At 38.2% G+C, this 21360-nt stretch overlaps 1 protein-coding gene across 1 annotated transcript in view; it reads left to right on the top strand.

Moving 5' to 3' along the window:
- The window catches only part of LOC128500118 (tenascin-R-like), a 120392-nt gene that overhangs the window by 93434 nt on the left and 5598 nt on the right, over positions 1–21360 (top strand). The window contains exons 9-18 of the mRNA XM_053469153.1: positions 4440–4529; positions 8759–9022; positions 9492–9530; positions 10320–10586; positions 10833–10952; positions 11031–11174; positions 11861–11980; positions 13162–13305; positions 19804–19934; positions 20792–20924. Coding sequence (XP_053325128.1) covers positions 4440–4529; positions 8759–9022; positions 9492–9530; positions 10320–10586; positions 10833–10952; positions 11031–11174; positions 11861–11980; positions 13162–13305; positions 19804–19934; positions 20792–20924 — 1452 coding nt within the window. The remainder of the gene's footprint in view (positions 1–4439; positions 4530–8758; positions 9023–9491; positions 9531–10319; positions 10587–10832; positions 10953–11030; positions 11175–11860; positions 11981–13161; positions 13306–19803; positions 19935–20791; positions 20925–21360) is intronic.

Genomic DNA, 21360 nt, shown 5'->3' on the forward strand with positions numbered 1-21360 from the left:
CAATACTCCAAAACAAGGTCCCTGCTTGTATATCTTATGGTTACTGCATGTTCACTAATATGTGCAGCAGGGGTTAAATATTTTTACTGATATGCCATTGGTGATTTTAAGATGGCTCTGGCCAGACACCTTGACGATGTTTATGTAGATCTTAATAGTTTGTATCCAGATCATTGGGTTCCCACTTGATAACGCTAACAACGCTAGGAATCTGACCCCTCACCGCGGGATTAACATTGGGATGGTTATCCAGCCCTTGTATTACTGTGGAAGCAGATACAATTACAACATGATAAATATAAGTATTTCTTTTAACCTGTACCTTGACAGGCGGATACAAAATGTTCTAGAAACCAACAAAAGCTAAATTATATAAAAAAAAAATTTGAGCTGGAAAAAAAATCAATTGCATGAAGGAAAATTGATATATATGTGAGTGCAGGTCAACGGGAGGCTAGCACTATGGAGTCCAAAAGAAGAAGATAGTGCCAGTGATTTCTATTACTTTACAGAGAGATTGCTTATAGGAACCTCATATGTTTGTATGCTCCGGTGATCAGGAGAATGTCTTGCTATCAACAGTAATGGAAAAGACAAGTCGAAGTGGAGAGATAAGAAAGTCTTATTATACCTGTGATATATCCATGTACATATCATCAGAGATTAGTTTAACAAAGCTAATGGCAGGTCAGAGAGCAGCAAGCGAGGCTGAATATCTATCTTGGTGGAGGATTATGAGAGTGGGGATTCTTAAGAACTGCCTGCATGTGTATTACAAAGATTAACTGACCATCATCCCGCAAGTACACAGAATGATGACAGGTAATGTGCGGCTTTAAGGCAGTTTTTCTCTGCTGAAGATTTTTTTTCTACTCTTAACCTATTTTACAGAACGGCAGATGCTGGCGTGCACAAAAATAGCTTTCCACATTCTTCTGTTATTTTGTTTTTCTGAAAAGGCTTCTTGATGTCATAATTTTCTAGGGGATTTCAATATAACAGAAGGGAAGTTCTGGCTTGCGTTGAATGAGCGTTCCGATGATACAACTGTGGGCATTCTAGCAATATCACTGGAAGCATGTAAAACTGCTTATGAATATTAAAATCCAATAACATTACTAACAAAAGAATAATCGAGGGTGCAGCTGGAGTAAGACAAGATCTGCCAAGATCTAAAGAAGCATGAAATCTTGAACAATTCTCACAGTCAGTGGGATATCCTACTTGCCCTAAGGTGTCTTGGCTAAAGGAGGCCGCACCATAAACTGGGGGGGCGATCACCCTATTGTGCAATTAGGCTTCTGGGTGCACCACTACTTAATGGGTCTATTACAACGGAGATATCTCATCTACCTGACTGGCCCATTTATACTGTAGAAGCCTCCATAGCACACTTTCCCTGACACCGCACGTCATAATAGGCTGGGAACCGGCATATGATGTCATACACCAACTCTCAGCAGCAAGGACAGCCGTCACACACCAAGGCTAAATACACTGCGGATTGCATTACCAAATGCATTCTATAAACACTTTTAAATTGTATTTAGTACCTGTTTAGCATTTTCTGGTGTTTATTTTACTTACTTAACAATATTTTTTTCCAACCAACATTGTATTTTACCTTGGAAATTATATTCTCAGTTAATGTATTTTAAAGAGTGTCTTCACAAAACAAAACGAACCTTTTAAAACATAGACACAAAAAAAGCTTCTAATTAAACATTGTTTCTGCCAATTATAATTATCAGTATTATTATTTACCGATTAAAATAGTGCAATCATATTCCACAGCGCTGTACAATGGGTAGACAGGGCAAAACAAGTAGTAAATCACGTAATAATTTGGAGTTACAGGAACTAACGTCGAGGAAAGCCCTTCTCAAAATAAGCTTACAATCTAGAATGTATTAAAAAAAAAACATTTTGTAGTCACAATTTTTTTTCAAAATTCTCTTTTTTTAATGATAATATGAATGTATTTATGCTAAACTGTTCCGACAATATGAGATATGAAGTTCACTCTCAATAAATACACTGAACCAAATATTCTATTAACAATACATTTATTAAAATATGTTTTTTTACATCAGGGCAAGGTACCTTAAAAATGTCTTTTTCACTGCAGAGCCCTGAGCTAATTCAGAGGTTTGGAGGAACTCACCAATATATTTGACATGACTTACATTCGACTAGCGTCGGTTAGTCCTAAATCCTGCGATGGCCAATAGTCCCCGTAGAGAAATTTACCAGGATATAAGGTGGCTGTAATCTGGCAGTATAGTATATTACGGGGCAGCAGGTACTGTCAGACGGATTATATAGAGTATTATTGTATCTCGGACAGCCATGACTTGACAGTGTAATATTCTGGGGAATCTACAGGCCGATGTAAATTATCTTTATATTACAGCACCGTGATTCATACACCTTTGAGAGAGAAAGAGACAGACCGAAGTGTGCATGAAACCAGTCTATTTATCAAGCCTCACAATCGAGCACCTTGTTACCGGATCTACTGCACTATTCAGTCTTTAGTTTCAATTTTATTATTTTATCTTTTTTTTTTTGTAATCAGTGGCAGAATTGTGAGATGCCAGATTGTTAGACAAAAATATTTATTTTGAAATGTTCTGCGGGGTTTTTTTCTGCAGTATTTCAGCAATCCTTTATATTAGCTGTTTCCATAACATCTATATTTACAAAATTCTAAAGCCATTTGACGACAAAGCGGGAAAAGACTATTTTATTTAGAATACGTAGTATGACGGTGGCAAATCATACATCTTTTCTGTGATTGTTACTGGTGATTAAGATTTTTTTGGACATGGTGTCCAATAGTGTTGTGAAGGTCAATCTCCACGTCCCAGTGTTTCATGGTATATATATCGATACATATGTAAGTAAATATATTTAGTGCTAGTATAGGCAGCAATTATATAGGAAGCTCAAGTTTAAAAGGGAATACATAGAATCCGGAGGAGAGAAGAGAGAGAGGGGAGATGTGAGTGGGCCTTGACTGGGATGCCGAGTAGGGCATTTTGGGGGTTTGGAGTTTTTGGGAGGTAATTTATTGGCAGGTGTCATTAGGTTAGGGGCCATTTTGTCTGTCACCCTCCCTATTGTTTGTGCTGTTGATTGGGCGGTTAATTCTGTCACAGTCGTGGGGGGGCTACCATTCATCTAGGGGGTGTATGCTCTGGGGGAGAGCATTTGGTGGCATCTCCTTGCTGCTGGTTCTCGGAGCCTCGGGTCCGGGGTTGGGAATCCCGGTATGTCCTCCCCTGTGTTGGTGGTACCTGGATAGCCTGGTAAGCTCAGGGGTGTTTCTGGTTTTTATTATTTATTCATGTTAATTTATTTGTTAATTACTTAGTTTTGGTTTAGGTTGCGTGGCAATGGCTTGGTTAAATAAATAAATTGGCTGTGGCCTTTTCAACCCCACTCTTGGTGTCGTGTTAATTAGTAGGTAATTAAACTGGTTGGGTGGGCCTGGCCCGGACTTCGAGGGTACATCAGTCAAGTCTCTGTCTCTACATCCATAAAAATGGGCAGAGTAGATGTATTAAAACAGTTCTTATCTGCCATCAAATTCTATTTTTCTATGAATACCACTTTTGTCATGTGATATTAAAACTCACTCCATCATGTGACGGGATTACTAATTTTTTATTTGGCCTTTCACAGGGGCAGAAATCACACTTCCTTTCCTTACTTGTTTTTACCTCCTTCTCCTCTTTTCATGCTTTTATTTCTGTTTTTCACCTGCATGCAACTTTGCACATCCTCATTTATACTTTTATTTACTTATTTATTTCCTCACTTTATAAACTATAATAAATGCAAAATCTTACTTGTCGATGACATAGTAAATGTTGTACATACTCCATTCCGTTTCACAATACTTCATGCTGCAGATGCTACTTTTATTTTTACACGATGGGAAAGTGTTTTATTTTCCCCTCTAAATCTTATAAAGTTTGCATTTTACATTTTTAAGTGCCGTGACCATTTGTTTATCTGTGTGAACCATTGGCCAGATATAATGGATTTTGAAAAGAAAGATAGAATTGAAGTAAAAGAAGCACCACGGAAAATCTGTCATTCCTCTCTAGTGCTAGTAGTTAGTGACACATATCTTAGAATGAGCCATATTAATGTGTCTGTCGAGGGTGTCACCATTCCTGTGTAATGTCCTAGGAAGCTTATCTTTAAAGGACGAGGCTGCCAAGAAATTGATTAAATTTTGATTAATACGTTCTCTATATTTAACATGTCGCTGAGAGAATGTTAAGACAAATTACAAGAGTTTAAGGTGTTTAACGTTCTTGTTACAGTAGTAACATCATCAAATAGCAGATACGAGGTGCAATCTTTTTGCCACTTTGTGGAAAGTCCCTTGGGCATCTAATCTCTTTTTTTTTCACTTTATTTTCAAGATTTGATCCCGGGAACAGAATATGGTATTGGAATATCCGCAGTCAGGGATAACCTGCAGAGTGCTCCAGCAACGATAAATGCTCGGACAGGTGAGTAATTCATTACTTTGTTTTTAGTGGATCAGGTCTTCTACAGAATATGCGGCTTCAACAAAAAAAACACAATCCTGGTTATCCTAGCACCTGGACCGATATTGAACATATTAATCATGTCATATTTCAATGTCACTACAAGTGATCCTGACCTTAAATTATACATTATGATCAGTACTGCAATTTTGTAACTCTATTGAGTGTGTGACAATTTTTTTTTACATTATCAGTTTATAGCCAACATTTTAAAAGAAAAGGAATGTTCATAGATGGCCATCACAAGAGGTGTGGGTTCACATGATCTACTGCCAGAGGGACACCAAAACATACAATAACCCTGATTGCACCATTCACTCACCTGCTTTCCCAGATCTCATATCAAAACTGCCTAATCAGACACCTTACCAAACCAAAACTACAATGTGCAAAGACTGAGCACGGTCATTCAGTGCATCAACGTTCCCCATCAAGACCATGTCAACTACAACTTAGGGCAGTCAACCATTAGCTCCCCTCTTGGATATTGCATGTATCCAAATTTCCTTAAAATGATTTAGATATATATTAGTGTGTGATTCAGTGAACGAGCTCAAGCCGGTTCTGGCTTGATCAGCTACTTGGATGTACTGAATAAAAGTGACAGCTATAGGTCTCACGTTTTCCATGTGCATTCATAATGGAACTGAGATCTACCATAATCTCATTAAAATATAGCCTAAGGATCTCATAGTCACCATACAGGGGTATCTTTAACTGCATATAAATATGCGAGATCTTGCATTGCAAACAGAGGTTTATTCCTAATACGCAGTATCCTTCTCTAGCTGCAGCTCTTGGTTCTTCTAGGCCAAATGTTCCCAACATATTTATTTATTTATGCAGCATGTGACAAAATTAAATCATTTTTAGGGTTTTGTTGAATCCCTAATGTACATCCATGATAAGTAAGAAGTACATGGCACTATAAGAACTGACTATGTAAATATGGAAAGTATTTTACTCCAAAAAAAGGTATTATGCACCTTGGGAGTCTGAGTTTGTGTGAGCCCTTTTAGTTTCAAGGTGTTAATGTTTCTTTAATCCCTTTGCAAACTATTTTCAATTATCGCTATTCTTCTAAAGCTATTTGTGTTTGGAGTCAGCGGTAAGGTGTTTTTGAAGTAAATTGAACATTTCATTATTTCTTATCATTAGTTTAATTGATGTTGTATCGCTGCTTCTGGTGAGGGCCCCCTGCATATAAATGAGTTGTCTATATGCAGAGCTAAATATTCTTAGGAAAGCGGCCAGCATTGATCACTTGGTATTCGGGCATCACCCTCGCCGTATTTGTGATTTAATAACGGGTTCATTAAAGGTTCTGCAAGTCATTCTCTTGCTGAGTACACAATTCAGAAGGCAGAATAAAAGTTTACAATGTATGAATGATCTATACAATAGGATGAGATGCATATAAAATGTAAAGCTCCTTGGACAAATACTGGACTTCATTTCTTCCTTCTTCTGTCATGAATTGGTTTGTCTCTCAGATAATCCAATCTACGTTTTGGCCCTTAGGCTATGGATATGTCATTATCTCGCATGTTATCTGTCTGAAGGAAAAGTCCTGCCCATCTCACAACAGTCTAAAGTGTCTTCTTCTACAGCAATGTAGAATCCTTTTCTAATCACATGTTTACTTAAGAAGGCTTGATTTTTTTCTGAAGTTCTTACTTATATAGTCTTATAGCGCTAAAGGAACCCTTCTCTAGTTCCCTATCGGTTCTACTAGCTTCTACAGCATCCACTTCAACATAATAAGTGCCAAACCAGCTCATTTTTATATTAGAATTGTATAGTCATGACAGTCTTATTCTGTAGAATCCCAAGAACACCACAGTCCTCAGCATGCCCGGTAACCTCTAAATAGGTTAACCGGAATACTTTTCTAGTGAATCAATAATAGTGGCAACCAAATGGTTATAGCAATGGCCCTTCCAAAAGCCTAACCTACAAGGAAGGTGAAGATACTCTAACTTAAGTATCCTGTATTTAAGAAGCGATTTCATCTATGATATACCAACGAGAAAAGCAAAACGTGGGATGCTCGTATAATATTAAACCAGATCAGAATATGAGGAAGTCAGCTTCAGTCTAGTAACTTGGGTATTCCAACCAAAAAAGGTTTGGAAAAGTAATGGAACCACACTGTACGTGCAAAGCTACAACTTTAAACATATAATATGAGGTGGCTTAGACATCTTTAAACATCTGCAAACAACACTTTATACATGCATGCACATTAATTAATTATTCCTGTTTGATATAGTACTGTAATAACTAGCAATAGCTGTTTTTAAGAAACATTGATAAGATTTGAACAGTAAGTAGCTACTAACCCTCTGTTGCTTTATGTCTTGCCCATCTTAAATAATGGGACCTTGCATGTACCAGACTGCAAATATCAAAAAGGGAAACCCCTCACAAAAGTGTAAGTGGGGCTACTTTTTCTTTTAAAAAAAAAAAGCTGTTTGATAATATTATTTAGATGCACAATAATGTCAGGCAGTCAGCTAGCTTTTTATATATTATGGCTACTTTAATGATCATAGGTTTACTGCATATTCCTAGGTAAATACAAATACCTGTTTCTAGCTACCAGAAGATAGTGAAAAACATATCCAAGGGAAAAACCTTGTGAGGTTAAGGATCAAGTAATAATGCATTTTTAGCTAAATGTAATAATGATATGCAATTACCAAAAGACGCATACAGTACATATAATGATGAACAATGGAATGGTACAATCAACAGGAACATTCCTTTGGTTGCTATGGTGATTAGACCTCTTCCCCAATTTCACTCTGCTTTCAATAAGCAACATCATATCACCTTGCTAGAAAGTCCATGATCAAAGTGGTCGGGCTTCCGCTGATATAGCTGTTTTTTCATACAAGCACTGTAATTGTCATATTGCTCAAAATGCACTATTGGTGGCTTGTAGATATTTCCCATTGAAACCTGAAACTATGGCTAGGTGAGCCAGTGTTGGCTTGAGGCCAGCATTTGACATGGGCCATGTGGACAAGAGGGGGTCAAGGTCTTTCTCTTGCATATAGTGTAGGTCCTCATGAGTATCAGTATGAATGCTCAATTATGAGAACTTTCCATATGTTTTGGGTGACACCAACTTGACAAAGTCTGGTGTCTGCATCGTCACATGCCGCGCCACGGCCATATTGCACACCTTTTATTGCAGCACTTCTCGCAAAAACGTCAAAGGTATTTGGCTTCAGTTTCTTGTTTCTGCTGATTACTTTAGCTCTTTTAGAGCAGGATCGCTCCAGAAATCATTAGTAAGTATGACCAGGGTCGAAATGGAACGCAAAAAAGTTTACAAATAAAAATGTCAACTAAGTGAATTTGGGACTAATAGTACTTTAAAGATTTTGATGATACCCTTACTTTGTTGGCACAGTGAACAATGCTGTTTCTGATGAAATGTTCCTATTAAGAGTAAAAATGCACAGGTATTAGATAGTTACATCAGATGTCTCTTCAAAGCCTTTCGAAAATCTCCCTTTAATCTGATATGATTATATCAGATGTCCCTTGTAGGTTACTTTTTGCTGCTTCAGTAAAAATGTCTAGACATTCCATTATTCTACTTAGCTCATTATTATAATAACAATATCATAATTTAATGTAGCCTCACTTCACCTCACTAAAACATTTGACCAGAAATTGGAAATCACTGGCGCAGTAGAGCTGTAACTCAAGCTGATTCTGTTAACATCCCAACCTCTTGAAGCTAAGTACTCACCAAAGCCTTCAGAGCTTTCTAAGAGTTCCAGGTCACCTGTAAAGAACCATTTCGTCCTGGGAAAGTGCAGTAATGGGTGGCCTAAAATAATTTACCCAACACTATAAGTGTACGCTATCTGTCTCAAAACCTGCATGGGGGTTATGAAGTTTTGTGGGATATGCAGTGGTTTGTTGACATCTACCCCTGTTTTACTCCAAGCATTCCCTGGGCACTTCGTGGCTTGGTCACATATCTCCCCAGTTGCTACGATTAATGCACCAATCGCTATCTGAGCAAAGGACAACTAACCTCAATAGAGCAAGTTGAACATTTGGGTCTACAGTTTAGCCTTATCTTCTGTACTGAGTTTCTTCATCATTAGTCAATGCTCTCCACTGTGTTAGGAACAATAACAAGAACTAGATTTTCTTTTTCCTTTTAGAGTTGGATAGCCCAAGTGATTTAATGGTAACAGGTTCCACTGACAAGACCATCTCCCTGGCATGGACAAAAGTCCACGGACCTATTGACCATTACCGTATCTCCTTCACTCCATCCTCTGGCATGGCTTCTGAGGTCACTGTCCCCCACGATGCATCAAAGTATGTTCTCACCGACTTGGATCCTGCGACTGAATACACCATCTCTATCACCGCAGAGAGAGGGAGGCAGCAGAGCAGGGAGATAACTGTGGATGCCTTTACTGGTAACATTTTATACACTTTGAAAGAAGCTCCATGTTCAGCTCCTTATTCTCCTTTATTATTCCCTCTGCGTATGCATAAAGCTCTCACAATAGACCTTAATTCTCCCACCAAGAGCTGACATTATTCTACCAACTCCCACAATATTCTGTGGTTAGCGCACCAGAGATTTACTTTATAGCTGCCCTAGTGCTAAATAAATTAGGTAATAAATTTCACTTAAAGATTACTGCATATTTGTTCCAATAAATAAAAAAGCTAATTATTTATAGAAGTCTATTCTTTATATTGTGACAATGGCCACATTTGTGCCCTACTCTATTAATTAATTATCGCTTGGCCATGTGAAAGCAATGTTTTAGGCTTAAATTGTTTAAGGCAACTGCAGACAATATGTAAATGGTGCATGCAAATGCAGAAAACTCCTCATACTCTTCTTCTTTAACTCCTTCTCTCTCTCTCTTCTTCCAGCAGAAGCTTTACAAGTTAATACAGTGCCTGAATTTAAAGGTGCTGTTCCACTTATTCTGTTAAACTTATCGCTTTGAGAACTAAACGTAGCATTGGAAATATTGTCTCTAGTACTCTTTAATGCCCAATACTTTGTTGAAATAATACTTTAATTATATGAAATGATAACTTTTGCTGGGAATGCTCATTAGTCTTATAATACAGAACCATGCGCTGAAAGGTTGTTTCCACCAAAACCGAATATATTTCTTAAACCTTTATAGAAAGGAGTAAATGACAGGTCTGATACGATCATGTTGGGTAACTTGGGTTGAAATTCTGACCAATTCACATCCAGCAGCTAGTCAATTGGTTATAATTCATCTACGGTTTGGTAGAACAATTGGCAGCCAAATTAACTAAATTATTTATACATCAACCTATTTACCAAAATCTGTTATTGTTATAATCAACAATGAATTGAAAACGTAAAATCATGTGGCCAAATTTACCTGAATTAGGATTATCAACACCGTTATTTGCGAGTATGTCTTATTTAGTAGGCCAATGGACTTTTCACTTTGACTAATAACTAAATTGTAATTTCACCCCAAAAAACTATTGATTTGTATATTATTATTACTATTATCATTAATATTGATTTATCTAGCACCATTATATTCCACAGTGCTGTACGATGAGTAGAAATAGAGAGAAATCCAAACTATGTTGGGGGATTTGCCCATCACTCAGTTGATCTTCCTTATGATGAGTCATTAAAAATATTAAATATCCCTGTTTGTATCCAGATTAAACATGACAGCGTTAACGTTTACGTGTATTCTGCAGGTTTTCGTCCAATCACACAGCTTCATTTCTCAGCTGTCACAGCATTTAGTGCAAATGTGTCATGGAAAGATCATTCCCCCCAAGCTGATGAATATATCCTAACCTACACCCCCATTGGAGGCAAAGAACCAATTCAGATGTCGCTGGACTCTTCAGTGAGACAGATCACCCTCTCAAACCTGCAGCCTAGCACCGAGTACTTGGTTACTCTGCTACCTGTCCATGGGGCCATTAGAGGAGAGCTGGTCGAGGGTACCGTCACTACAGGTAAGTGATAAGAGCCCAGAGGAAACTTTAGGTTTTTAGAGGCCCAAACATTTAATAAAAAACAGTATAATTATTTATTATTACTCTTGTATAGGTCTCTTGCCTCCTTCTGATGGGGGCCATACAAGTTAACTAGGACCTTAACCAAGCGGTTATGATGTTGCATGAATCTTGAGGATTAATTCCTTCAAGGATATTTATGTATTACTTCCTCTTTTTTGTCATGTCTACCCTTGTCTTCCACAGGTGTTGCTCCCCCAATGGACGTAAGGGTGGTAAATGTTACTGAAGATTCTCTGACGGTGGTATGGCGACCACCCCCTTCCTCTTTCCATCATTACCGGCTCTCCTACCAATGCGCAAAAGGTAATATGGGCTTCAGCTACCAAAACATACACTTTGATGTACCATCCTTTTTTTTGATCTTCTTTGTATTTAATGTAGGGAGGATGGACAGTGTGGTGATTGGAAGTGATATTACTCAGTACACCTTGATAAGTCTTCTGCCAACCATGGAATACAGAATTAGCCTGAGCAGCGTGTGGGGGCGAGAAGAGAGCGAAAGAGTCAACGTTGTTGCTGTGACAGGTCAGTAAAAATTGAAATTTACAGTCCCTTAAATCACTTGTCAAGAATAACCTAACAGATCAATACTTTGAGATATATATATGCTTTTATATAGATAGAAATCCCAGATAGCCTGACTGATTTCTTTGAGTTTAAGATATGGTATTTGAAGAGAATTATTACAGTTAAAAACACCAATTTCAAAATGTCATGATGGGGTTTTTTTTTAATCACAGCACAACTCTTTTAGATTTTCCACAGCTCAAAATGCAGGCTCAATAATAGGAAGTTTAGTTGATTGCTACAGTGTCTCATGATGAAAATGAAGACACAACAACCATATACCTTCTCTTTAGATGTTTTTCTTCCTTACCTGAAAATGTATGTCAAGCCTTAATAGCTGTGCTGTATTTATCTAAATGCATTTATTAAATATTATGCTTACGTATAAATCATTTGTAAGCTTGTGGAGGGTAAAATTCCATCCTTTCTTGAGCGTGGGCTCAAGCACTGTTTGTCTACATTCACGGTTAAGTATAATTTTTTTAATGGAAGACTTCTTACAACACACTAATGAAATAGATAGAGGTAAGAGGCTGCACAGTCCTACCCACACCGTTCCAGATATCCATTAACTGTCCTTGGATCCGGCACAATTCATCATCTTGAGTTCGCTTGTCTTTTGACTTTCTTTCTTTCTTTTGCAGCCTTGGACCCTCCACTTGGCCTAAGGGCCAGTAACATCACCGCAAGTGAAGCCGCACTGCAATGGGAGCCTCCGAACACAGACGTGGAGAGCTATATTATTACACTGACGCACCACAAAGGTTAGGAAGGTCACACAGGCACCATATAGTCACACGCAGTAATTTAATAGCAAACCACAGAGGACAGGTGGGGTGAAACCGCATTATGAGTGGTACGCTCTCTGCCGTGAAGAAGAGGAGGGAAATGAGGCAGAAGTCTACCCCATCACGCACTTAAAAAGACCTTTTGAGAAGTAGACTGTGCCTTTAAACCCAGTGTAACATAGTTATAACGGAATATAAGCTAATATAAAATAACTCTGTATATCTAAGCCATATGATAATACCAGATAATACAGCAGAACTGTCCCTATTGCTGCTGAGCATCTTGAGAGTTGCCTTCTCCAGAGAAACAGTAAATTAACGGGGAACGTCTGGTCGGCTCCCCCCGGGGTAATATGTTTTAAACGTTGCTAAAAAAAAAAAAAACAATTCTCATAAATGTACAGACATGCCAATAGGTGTACACCGCAGGAGAAACATGTTTTTATGCGTCTTTCTGAGATACGTTGCTTGATCAGTTATTGACTCTGGCAACTAAATAGAATTCATGCTGACAGCTATGCCTGCCCAATTTGCACATTTGCGAGACATTTCCTTCACAGTCCAATCCTTTTCTAAAAAAAAATAAATGTAATCAGTGACAAATATTGTTTTTGGTCATCCAAATACGCATATGAGATGTAATAGGTCCAGTTGGCGAAGAACCAGAATAAGGAGAAATGTTCTCTTATAGGCAAATGCGGACAATACCATAAAAGTAGTAGTTAAATCTCAGCACTGACAGAGGTGGTCTTTTACAAATCAGTATAGGTTTACAACAGATTAGACAGGAAAGGATCCTCACTGGTATAGAGTAATTATGGGGCAAAGTTCTAAACATGAAACAATTAGAAGGAACATTCCACTGTGTTCTATAATGACCTCTCAATAGTTTTTGCACTAAAACCGTTCTTTAATACTATAGCCCCCTGTCTTCTGTACTCGTTATAAAAGGCAGTATACAGACCCAACCAGAAGCATGAAAAAAAAAAAAACTTGATTTACTCAAATGTATGAAACATAACGTTCCCTCACATGCCACACACTTACACTTTCTACCACTATGTGCCTAATTTGCCTTGTAGATTTTTATTGCCTCTACACATATTCATAATATATAAGCGCCTTTTCTAAAACCTAGATGTTGTTTTTTTGGACAGTTTCGGGAGAGACGATCCTGGTTGATGGGCACAGTCATGAGTTTCAGCTCAGTAACCTCCTGCCTCAAACCAGTTATTCAGTTCAACTAAGTGCCAGCGCGGGGCCCCAAAGCAGCCGAAGCATTGATGTCAGCTTCGTCACACGTATGTAAAAATATGATCCAGCATGTCTGAAAGAGCACACGTAGAGAAAAGATTTATGCCACAGTTACCGGCTCTGATAAGGACACAGCTAATCATCTGCAATCACAAGCTGACGTCCAGCACAGGGGGAAAGCTGCAGATTTAAGCAAATACATTAAGACTTTAATTTACCCTATGGATTTTGGGCTAAACTTTCAAATGCTCCCATTCTTATAATTTATTTCTTACTTTTCAGTTTCTCTCTACTGGTACGTAAGAACCACATCTCAGATTTCTGCTTAATATACTATAGGTTATTTATTGTATAATACTTTTTTGGTAAAATGTTTTTAATTTATAATTTTTTTGCACAGACCATATTGGCAAACATATTCACTTAATTTAAGAACCAATGCTAGGCATCGATTTCAAGTTAAACCATGGTAGAAGAAATAGTATTAAATGTTGGAAAGTGGGTTTTTCTATTTATTTTCGCAATAGCTTTCCGCTCACATTGTGATTTTATTTTTTTTTATAAATGAGAAATATTTAAAGGTTTGTACCAGTAGAAATGGTTTTTATTATTATTTTTTGTATTAATAATAGGCTAAGACCAAACATTGTCAGATTGGTTTATTCCTGTGATTATACTAAATACATAATAAATAATAACCATTGTGCTGATTCTCAGCAAGGCTTCCATTTATGATGGAAAAAAATTTCCGTGGAAAAGCATATTCAGAATCCTAACATAAATAATGAAAAAATTAAGCACTAAACTCATAATAAAAAAATAACCTTCAATCGTCCTGGCACAATAAAAAGGCAGGTTTAATAAAGAGCGAAAATATTCTCTTCTCAACGCAGTTTTAGGTTGCTTGGTAGCGAGGTTTTTCTCGCTTTTGTTCTTGTTATACACATTTAACAACGTACCTTCCAGGATCATTTTGATGCTTTGTGTTTTAACGTTCATCTATTAAATATTTCAGTGTAAGGGAGACGTGCAATTATTTAATATGAGTTAAATGACTATATAGTACACAATGTTTTAAAATCCTTATAGGCAGTCTAAACATTATAATAAAGAAAATTAAATTCTTTGTAAAGATAACAATTATGGGATTTCAGTTCAAAAAAAAAAAAAGTGTACATTGCCAGCTTACTTACCATGGGCGCATACAGCTTCTCACGACACTCGGCCGCCATTGTGCTCCAGGTACCAGATTTATATACAAAAGAGTAGAGAAGTGGATGTTGTAATGTATGACACACTAGTGAGGCACCAAAAAAACAGCTGATTCTGAACACTATGGTTTTGATTTTGTTTTTTAATCCATGTAAAGATGCGTGTGCGTGTGCGTGTGCGTGTGCGTGTGCGTGTGCGTGTGCGTCAAAGAAGCAAATAAAAGTGTGTGTGTATATGTAATTGTATGGTCTTAGAGGTGAGTCTATGGTTAATGGCACAAGGAAAAGGAGGTAGTTTTTGTGTGTGTATATATATATATATATATATATATATATATATATATATATATAGTAGTAGAAACATTATTAAACACTCATCTACAGACACCAGACAAGCCAGGCAGCTTGTTTTTCCCTCAGAAATCTCATGGTGCTGCCACAACCACAAGGGATTCTGGGTAGGCGCATGCAAATAAGGTCAACAATAATCACCTTTTGCCTCTATATCCACTTTATACATGATCCCTTGAAAGTAATTCCCGCTGTACAAGACATCCTTTAGACAAAACTCGGGAAGAGGTGCCGTAGCCAGTAGTTGAGCTTATTTGCATGTGCCTACCCAGAATCCCTTGTGGTTGTGGCAGCACCATGAGATTTCTGAGGGAAAAACAAGCCTTCTGGCTTGTCTGGTGTCTGTAGATGAGTGTTTAATAATACTTCTACTACCCCCTTAATTTTAAGTAGAAGGGTTTTCCATCACCTTTACCCACCATAACTTATGTAATGATCATTCATCCACAAAGCTATATCTTTGTAGCAAAAGTTCATGTTGCAGCTCTTGGCTCCATCTGGGAACCTTATTTAAGGATTTTTAATATATATTAATACTACTACCAGATCATTTGTACATGGCAAGGGTCAAATTCAAGGTGACAAGAGTTAGAACTAAGCACATGAAGCTGACTGACTTGACAGGGAATTGAGGCTTTTTATAGTGCTCTTGGGGTCAAAATGAGGTGACCCCTCCCCTTAGTCATGACCTGAGAGATTCTGTCAGGTAGGGGGTGGAGAGGATGCTAAGAAAAAATACAAAAACTAAGTTATGTGCTAGTGAAAAGGTGTTAGAATGAATTTGTGTGTTAGTCTGTGCGTGTGTTTTAATTACAGGGAAGTAAAAAAAAAATACCGCACCCAGACCCTACAAACTCTAGACTCACCCCTGATGGTACCCTTTTAATGTTGCCATTAGACATGTAGGTCATCATAGCACCATTCAATGATAGAGTCCTTTAATAAGAATGAAGCATATTTCTAAGCATAATTTACGTGTTGTTTTTTATGGTTTGCAACTATTAGTCAGCCTTAATGTGCCAGTAGAATAAAGAGAGAATTGCTCAGCATTGTTACTGCTTTTGAGAAATGTTTATTTATTTATTTTATTTGTTCATAGTAATAATTAAAGGTCTTGTATAGCTGTTTGAGTGAGTCAAAAATAAGCATTCATACTTGTGTGAGTTCTCCTTTTTATCTCGGGCCCCAGGAGTGTCTTTTTGTGATTTGCAGATGGTCTGTGACAATCTCTGAACCCTGGGCTTTTACAAGCTGTTGAGATATGCGAGCCCCAAAGGCAAGAGGAACTGCAGGAGTTCATCATTGTTACAAACCTGTCAGTCTTTAAAGGCATGGTAGCTAAACTGCACCATCTGCTGGCTGCTGTGACTGTTCGCTTGACAGTTCTCAATTTGGCAAGGAATGGGCATAATTAAACGTACAATCTGAGTTTATAAATATCTCCTAGCATAGTTATTGGCGAGCCAAATATTTTTTTTCTTATTGCTAGAGGGAGGACGTACTTGGAGCTAGAGCACACTACACTACCAAAATAATGTCTTAACTATTTGAGGGGGTAGTAGAAGTATTATTAAACACTCATCTACAGACACCCAAGCCAGAAGGCTTGTTTTTCCCTCAGAAATCTCATGGTGCTGCCACAACCACAAGGGATTCTGGGTAGGCACATACTAATAAGATCAACAATTATCACCTTTTGCCTTGAGAGTAATTGGCCACTGTACAAGACAGCCTTTAGACAAAAATTGGGTAAGAGATGCAATATGTAAGCACAACAAGAAAAATAAATGGGGTATTTGTCCTCCCCATTTATATGCGCTCTATGGTTGTCGTATTGCGTTGTTCAACATTTTGAGGAAGAGTGTTATTGGAAGCTGCTCTATTTGGGGAGTATTTATATATATATTTATTCTATTGGAATTTACACGTGGAATCTAGGTTGTTTTAGTCTGCACATAAGAGATGCAATAGCCAGATCACCACTCTGGCTGTGATTGGAAGCACTGGAAGCACTGAGGTTCATGCTTCGTTGTGAAAAAAACAGAAAAAAGTGCCAGTGCCAGAAGGCCACAGTGTTAGGTGCTCAGAAGAGTTACCTAACTACCCTCCTCACCAAAAAAGCCAGACCTTTAGGGTACCACCATGGTTTTTCTGTGTTCCTGTCTGTCCATCGAAATCAGTTTTGTATAAATAAATTTTTGTGAAAAAAACAGTGCGGTCATGCGACAAAACCACATACAAAACGCTCCCAATGGAAGCCCCAGCCTTACCGATTGGTATTATAAAAAATTATCCATATGCACCGCACACCAAGCCAGTGTGCTAGTGGGGCTAGTGCACAGAAAAACAAAAAAATGCATGTAGAGGTCCAAGGTGCTGAAGACACTTACCAGCATGTGATACGCGAAAGGGTACAGTGTGCTTAACCTCACACTTACACCCAGTGCACAGCACCAAAAACCAGGGACCTAAAAACAGCCTTGGGGCTTCATGCATTCCAAGCCCTAACACCAAAGGATCAAGCTTTCCCTCCCTCACAGGGCCAAGAAATCAGATCACTATTCATTTCCTTAATGAAACTCATCAGCACAAGGTTGTGATACCGGCTTAATCCTAGAGGCTTAGGGTAGCCAAGAAATACCATTAAATAAGTTATGGTGGGTTAAGGTGATGGAAAACCCTTCCACTAAAATTAAGGGGGTAGTAGAAGTATTATTAAACACTCATTTACAGACACCAGACAAGCCAGAAGGCTTATTGTTCCCTCAGAAATATGCATGCAAATAAGGTCAACAATTATCACCTTTTTGTCTCTGTATCCACTTTATACATGGATCCCTTGAAAGTAATTGCCCGCTGTACAAGACAGCCTTTAGACAAAACTCGGGTAAGAGGTGTAATAGCCAGATCAGCACCCATGGACAGCTGTTTCGTCGTTAATGGGAATCGTCAGCATGAGGTTGTGATACTGGCTTAATACTTGAGGCTTGGGGTAGCCAAGAAATACCAAGTATTTGGCTTGGCTGACTTGAAATAAGTGAATGTTTCTGAATTCTCACCCAGTAAAGGGGAAGGGGGCACTTCACTAGCCAGACTGTCCAATAATAAGCCCTACTGGTTTGCACCCCAAACAACTGTGCTATATCTGTTATGGTACATAAAGAGTTAAACACGTGGGCTTGACTTGATTTAGATCAGTTGTATTCTCATCAGATTTCATTCGTTAGAAAGGATAGCTTACACTTACTTGCGCTGCTGCATAGAATACATAAAATGGCAAAGGAAGCCAACGTGTACGAGAGAATAATTAGGACGACGTCTTTTTAGCATCTTTGTGAGACGCAGAATGCTGTGATTAGCCAGATAGCCCGTCCACGCCATTCCAAGGCCCAGCATGACCTGTCTCTAAATGTTACTTCTTAGCCTTTTGAGGTCTCTGCTTTTTAGCATATGTGGTCTAAAATACCCCAATATTTATCAAAAACCACCCTAGTTTAATTTAGAGCTCTCATAAACCAACATTAGTTACAGTTTAGAACCTGACAAAGATTATTTGTAACAGTAAATAATGCTTACAATTAGCAGTATAAAAATAAGTGAAATATTACATATAATAATAGTTAATAAAAAGCAAGATGGAATAACAACACCTACTACAGATGCAAGGATTAGCTCATTTCATTTCAGCCCCCAAACAAAAGTAATTAGATAATAGATCACTTTTTATTACATAGTTCCCATGTTCTTGCTCCAGATTTAATTCCCACTTTTTATTGAATAGGAAATGGTGAAGAACTCCAGTTAATTCTTTGTAGCCATTCCATGGCGTGTGGAGAAGTAGTTCTGTATCACTGCTGCATAATGCAAAGTTTTTAGTAGCCATGGGAAACATAGATCTATCATAAATTATAAGGCGACTTAATGGACCAAGATGAAAATGTTCTATTATACAAGTAACAATGTATATGGTACACAAAGCAATGTGTCCTTTGATAATTTATACACTTTACGTTTCATTCTATATAGCTTTTTAACCCTCTTGGGAGAGGAGTAGCTTTACAATGCGTGGCCGATATCTCTTGGAAGTCAAAAGTAAAAGGAATGGAAGATTATTAATTCCCCTGCAGTCCATTGGATTAATAGTATGGGAAATCAGGTAGTGAAAATTTGGTCTTTAATCAGTTAATTCATTTTCAATGAGGCACAAAAATGGGGAAATTGTGCAATTTACCATCAAGGATATTTCAAGCAACACTTCAAGAAATACAATAATGACCTTAATTAGGACTCTATCGTTAAGCACCGGTTTAATGGTGAGATACTAAACATAGAAACTTGCAAAGTCTCCTTCCCTGTAACTTAGTGTGAAATCAATAAAGAGTTCATATCCCATTCCAAATTGCTGCTGGCGATCAATGGAAAAATCCAATGTACACTATCACCTTATTAGACATCAGCTACAGCACAGTTAGCAAATATTAAAGCCCATATTTTTAGCCTTCTATAGCCAGATTCTACTTACAGCTTTTTTATTCTTTTCATATCGAATGTGATTTGTTTTTTCTTACTTATATTAATGGTCTTGGGGGCATTTTCTTTTATTACCACAACTTGAAGTGGTGGTCAGCCCCTGCCTTAGAACCCATGATTAATGATGATATAATCATTGTCTGGGTAGTTTGTAGCCCACGGGGATCAAAAGTGCCTGAGGGCTCCTAGGCCAAATATATGTGCTTTACAAAAATACTTGCTGGACACGTGGAGACTCAGAGGACCATGTTTATAAATCGCAAAAACTATTCCTAGGTGACTGATCCACTTTTAGAACTTTGACCCAGAACTGTTGTTTTTTTTTAAATCTACAGAAAACTGAGTTTGTCTAAAATGGGATAAACCTTGAGTGTCTACTCCAAAGCCCTTCAGTTCTCTTTCTTTAGACAACCATATTTATTGACTTCTTGAAACTCTTTTACATCCTTGCAGTTTTGGATCCTCCAGAGAACCTTACAGCTACAGAGATAACACGGACCAGCGCTCTAATATCATGGCAACCACCCATTTCTACTATTGAAAATTATGTACTGACATACAAACCCACTAATGGGACTCGAAAGGTGAGGCAAGAAAACATTTGGCATTTTGCTGTCTAAATGATGTCATCGAAACAGTCAGACTGCTTTTCTAGCTATGTCTTTGGGGCTTCTTTCCTGCCAAGTTTGTTGGATGGTCCTGAGACAACCTGCATAAACGTAAGTACTTGAAAAGGCTGAGGAACCAATATGCAATTACAATCCTTTTGGCTTTCATTTGGCATAGCCTGGAACAGCCTGGTGAGCAATTAATTCCCCTTGTGCTCCAGTTATTCTCATCGTTATATAGTGTGTCATTACTGGACTTCAGTTGGTGAACAGCAACAACCTTCACCCATCTAATACCTAGTACCAAGACACTGTCCCGCATTGCGATCCCAATAACAAGGTGACAAAACCTTTTCTTATGTTCTGCACCACTTAATGTGTAAATAAACAATGATATTGTGCATCACAAGGCTATGTGCAATGCTGAGCTTTAGAGTTTCTGGCACCTTCATCGAAGTATGCCTCCTGTGCCCCCCTCATACATAACATGGTTATTGGCATATAATGAATAATGTGATTGTGCCTCCACTAGCTCAGTACCTTTGGCAGCCACCTAGGTCTCCTACATGGTGGGGCAACCCTGGAATTGCATTAACACGTGCACCCTTTGAGCAACCTACACATGTGGAATGATTAAAAACTGTATTTTACCATTGTAGATAGGTGATTTTGCTGCAAAATGCTTGTCTTTGCCTATAATGTCATACGTGCCAAATCATTTTAACACATAGAGGCAGTCTAGAATGCTTTGTTTTTGTCGCTAAGCTCATGGTATCTTTGTGTAGGCATAAAAAATCCTTGTGCACTCACTAAGTTGGTTATCTCCCTCTCAGGAATTAATTGTGGATGCTGAGGACACGTGGATCCGCTTGGAGGGTCTGCTGGAAAGCACTGAGTACACAGTGACTGTCCTGTCTGTACAGAATGGAGACAGCAGCTCTGCCATTCAGACTGTGTTCTCTACCGGTCAGTATCTGTTACGCTTTATTCTCAGTTATATATTTATCATAACCTTACTGCAGGAATATGTAAGACAGCTGTCATTTTGAGCGATATCCTCAAAACCCATCAAGCGTTAAACCTACTTAAAGACATCATTTCAAAATGTGTGGATTGGTTTCGTAATAAAAGGGAAGCAATTTCACTTTGAACTTGTCATGACCTAAATGGGAAGTTCTGCTTGGGAAGTATCTTCAGTCACGTGACCAGGGCCGGACTGGCGATGGTCGCGCCCCACACTACTTGGGTGGTGTTGGCCTGCGACCTACCAGGCATTTGAGCTGTTGATTCAGTAAAGGTCAATTAAAGGACAAAGTACTATGACTGCTGATGAAGTACAATTGGTGAGTTAGTTGTTGACTATCCCTGGAAGGAGATAATAAATATTTTCTGAATATAAGTG

This window comes from Spea bombifrons, chromosome 6 (assembly GCF_027358695.1).
Source record: "Spea bombifrons isolate aSpeBom1 chromosome 6, aSpeBom1.2.pri, whole genome shotgun sequence".
Classification (NCBI taxonomy): domain Eukaryota; kingdom Metazoa; phylum Chordata; class Amphibia; order Anura; family Pelobatidae; genus Spea; species Spea bombifrons.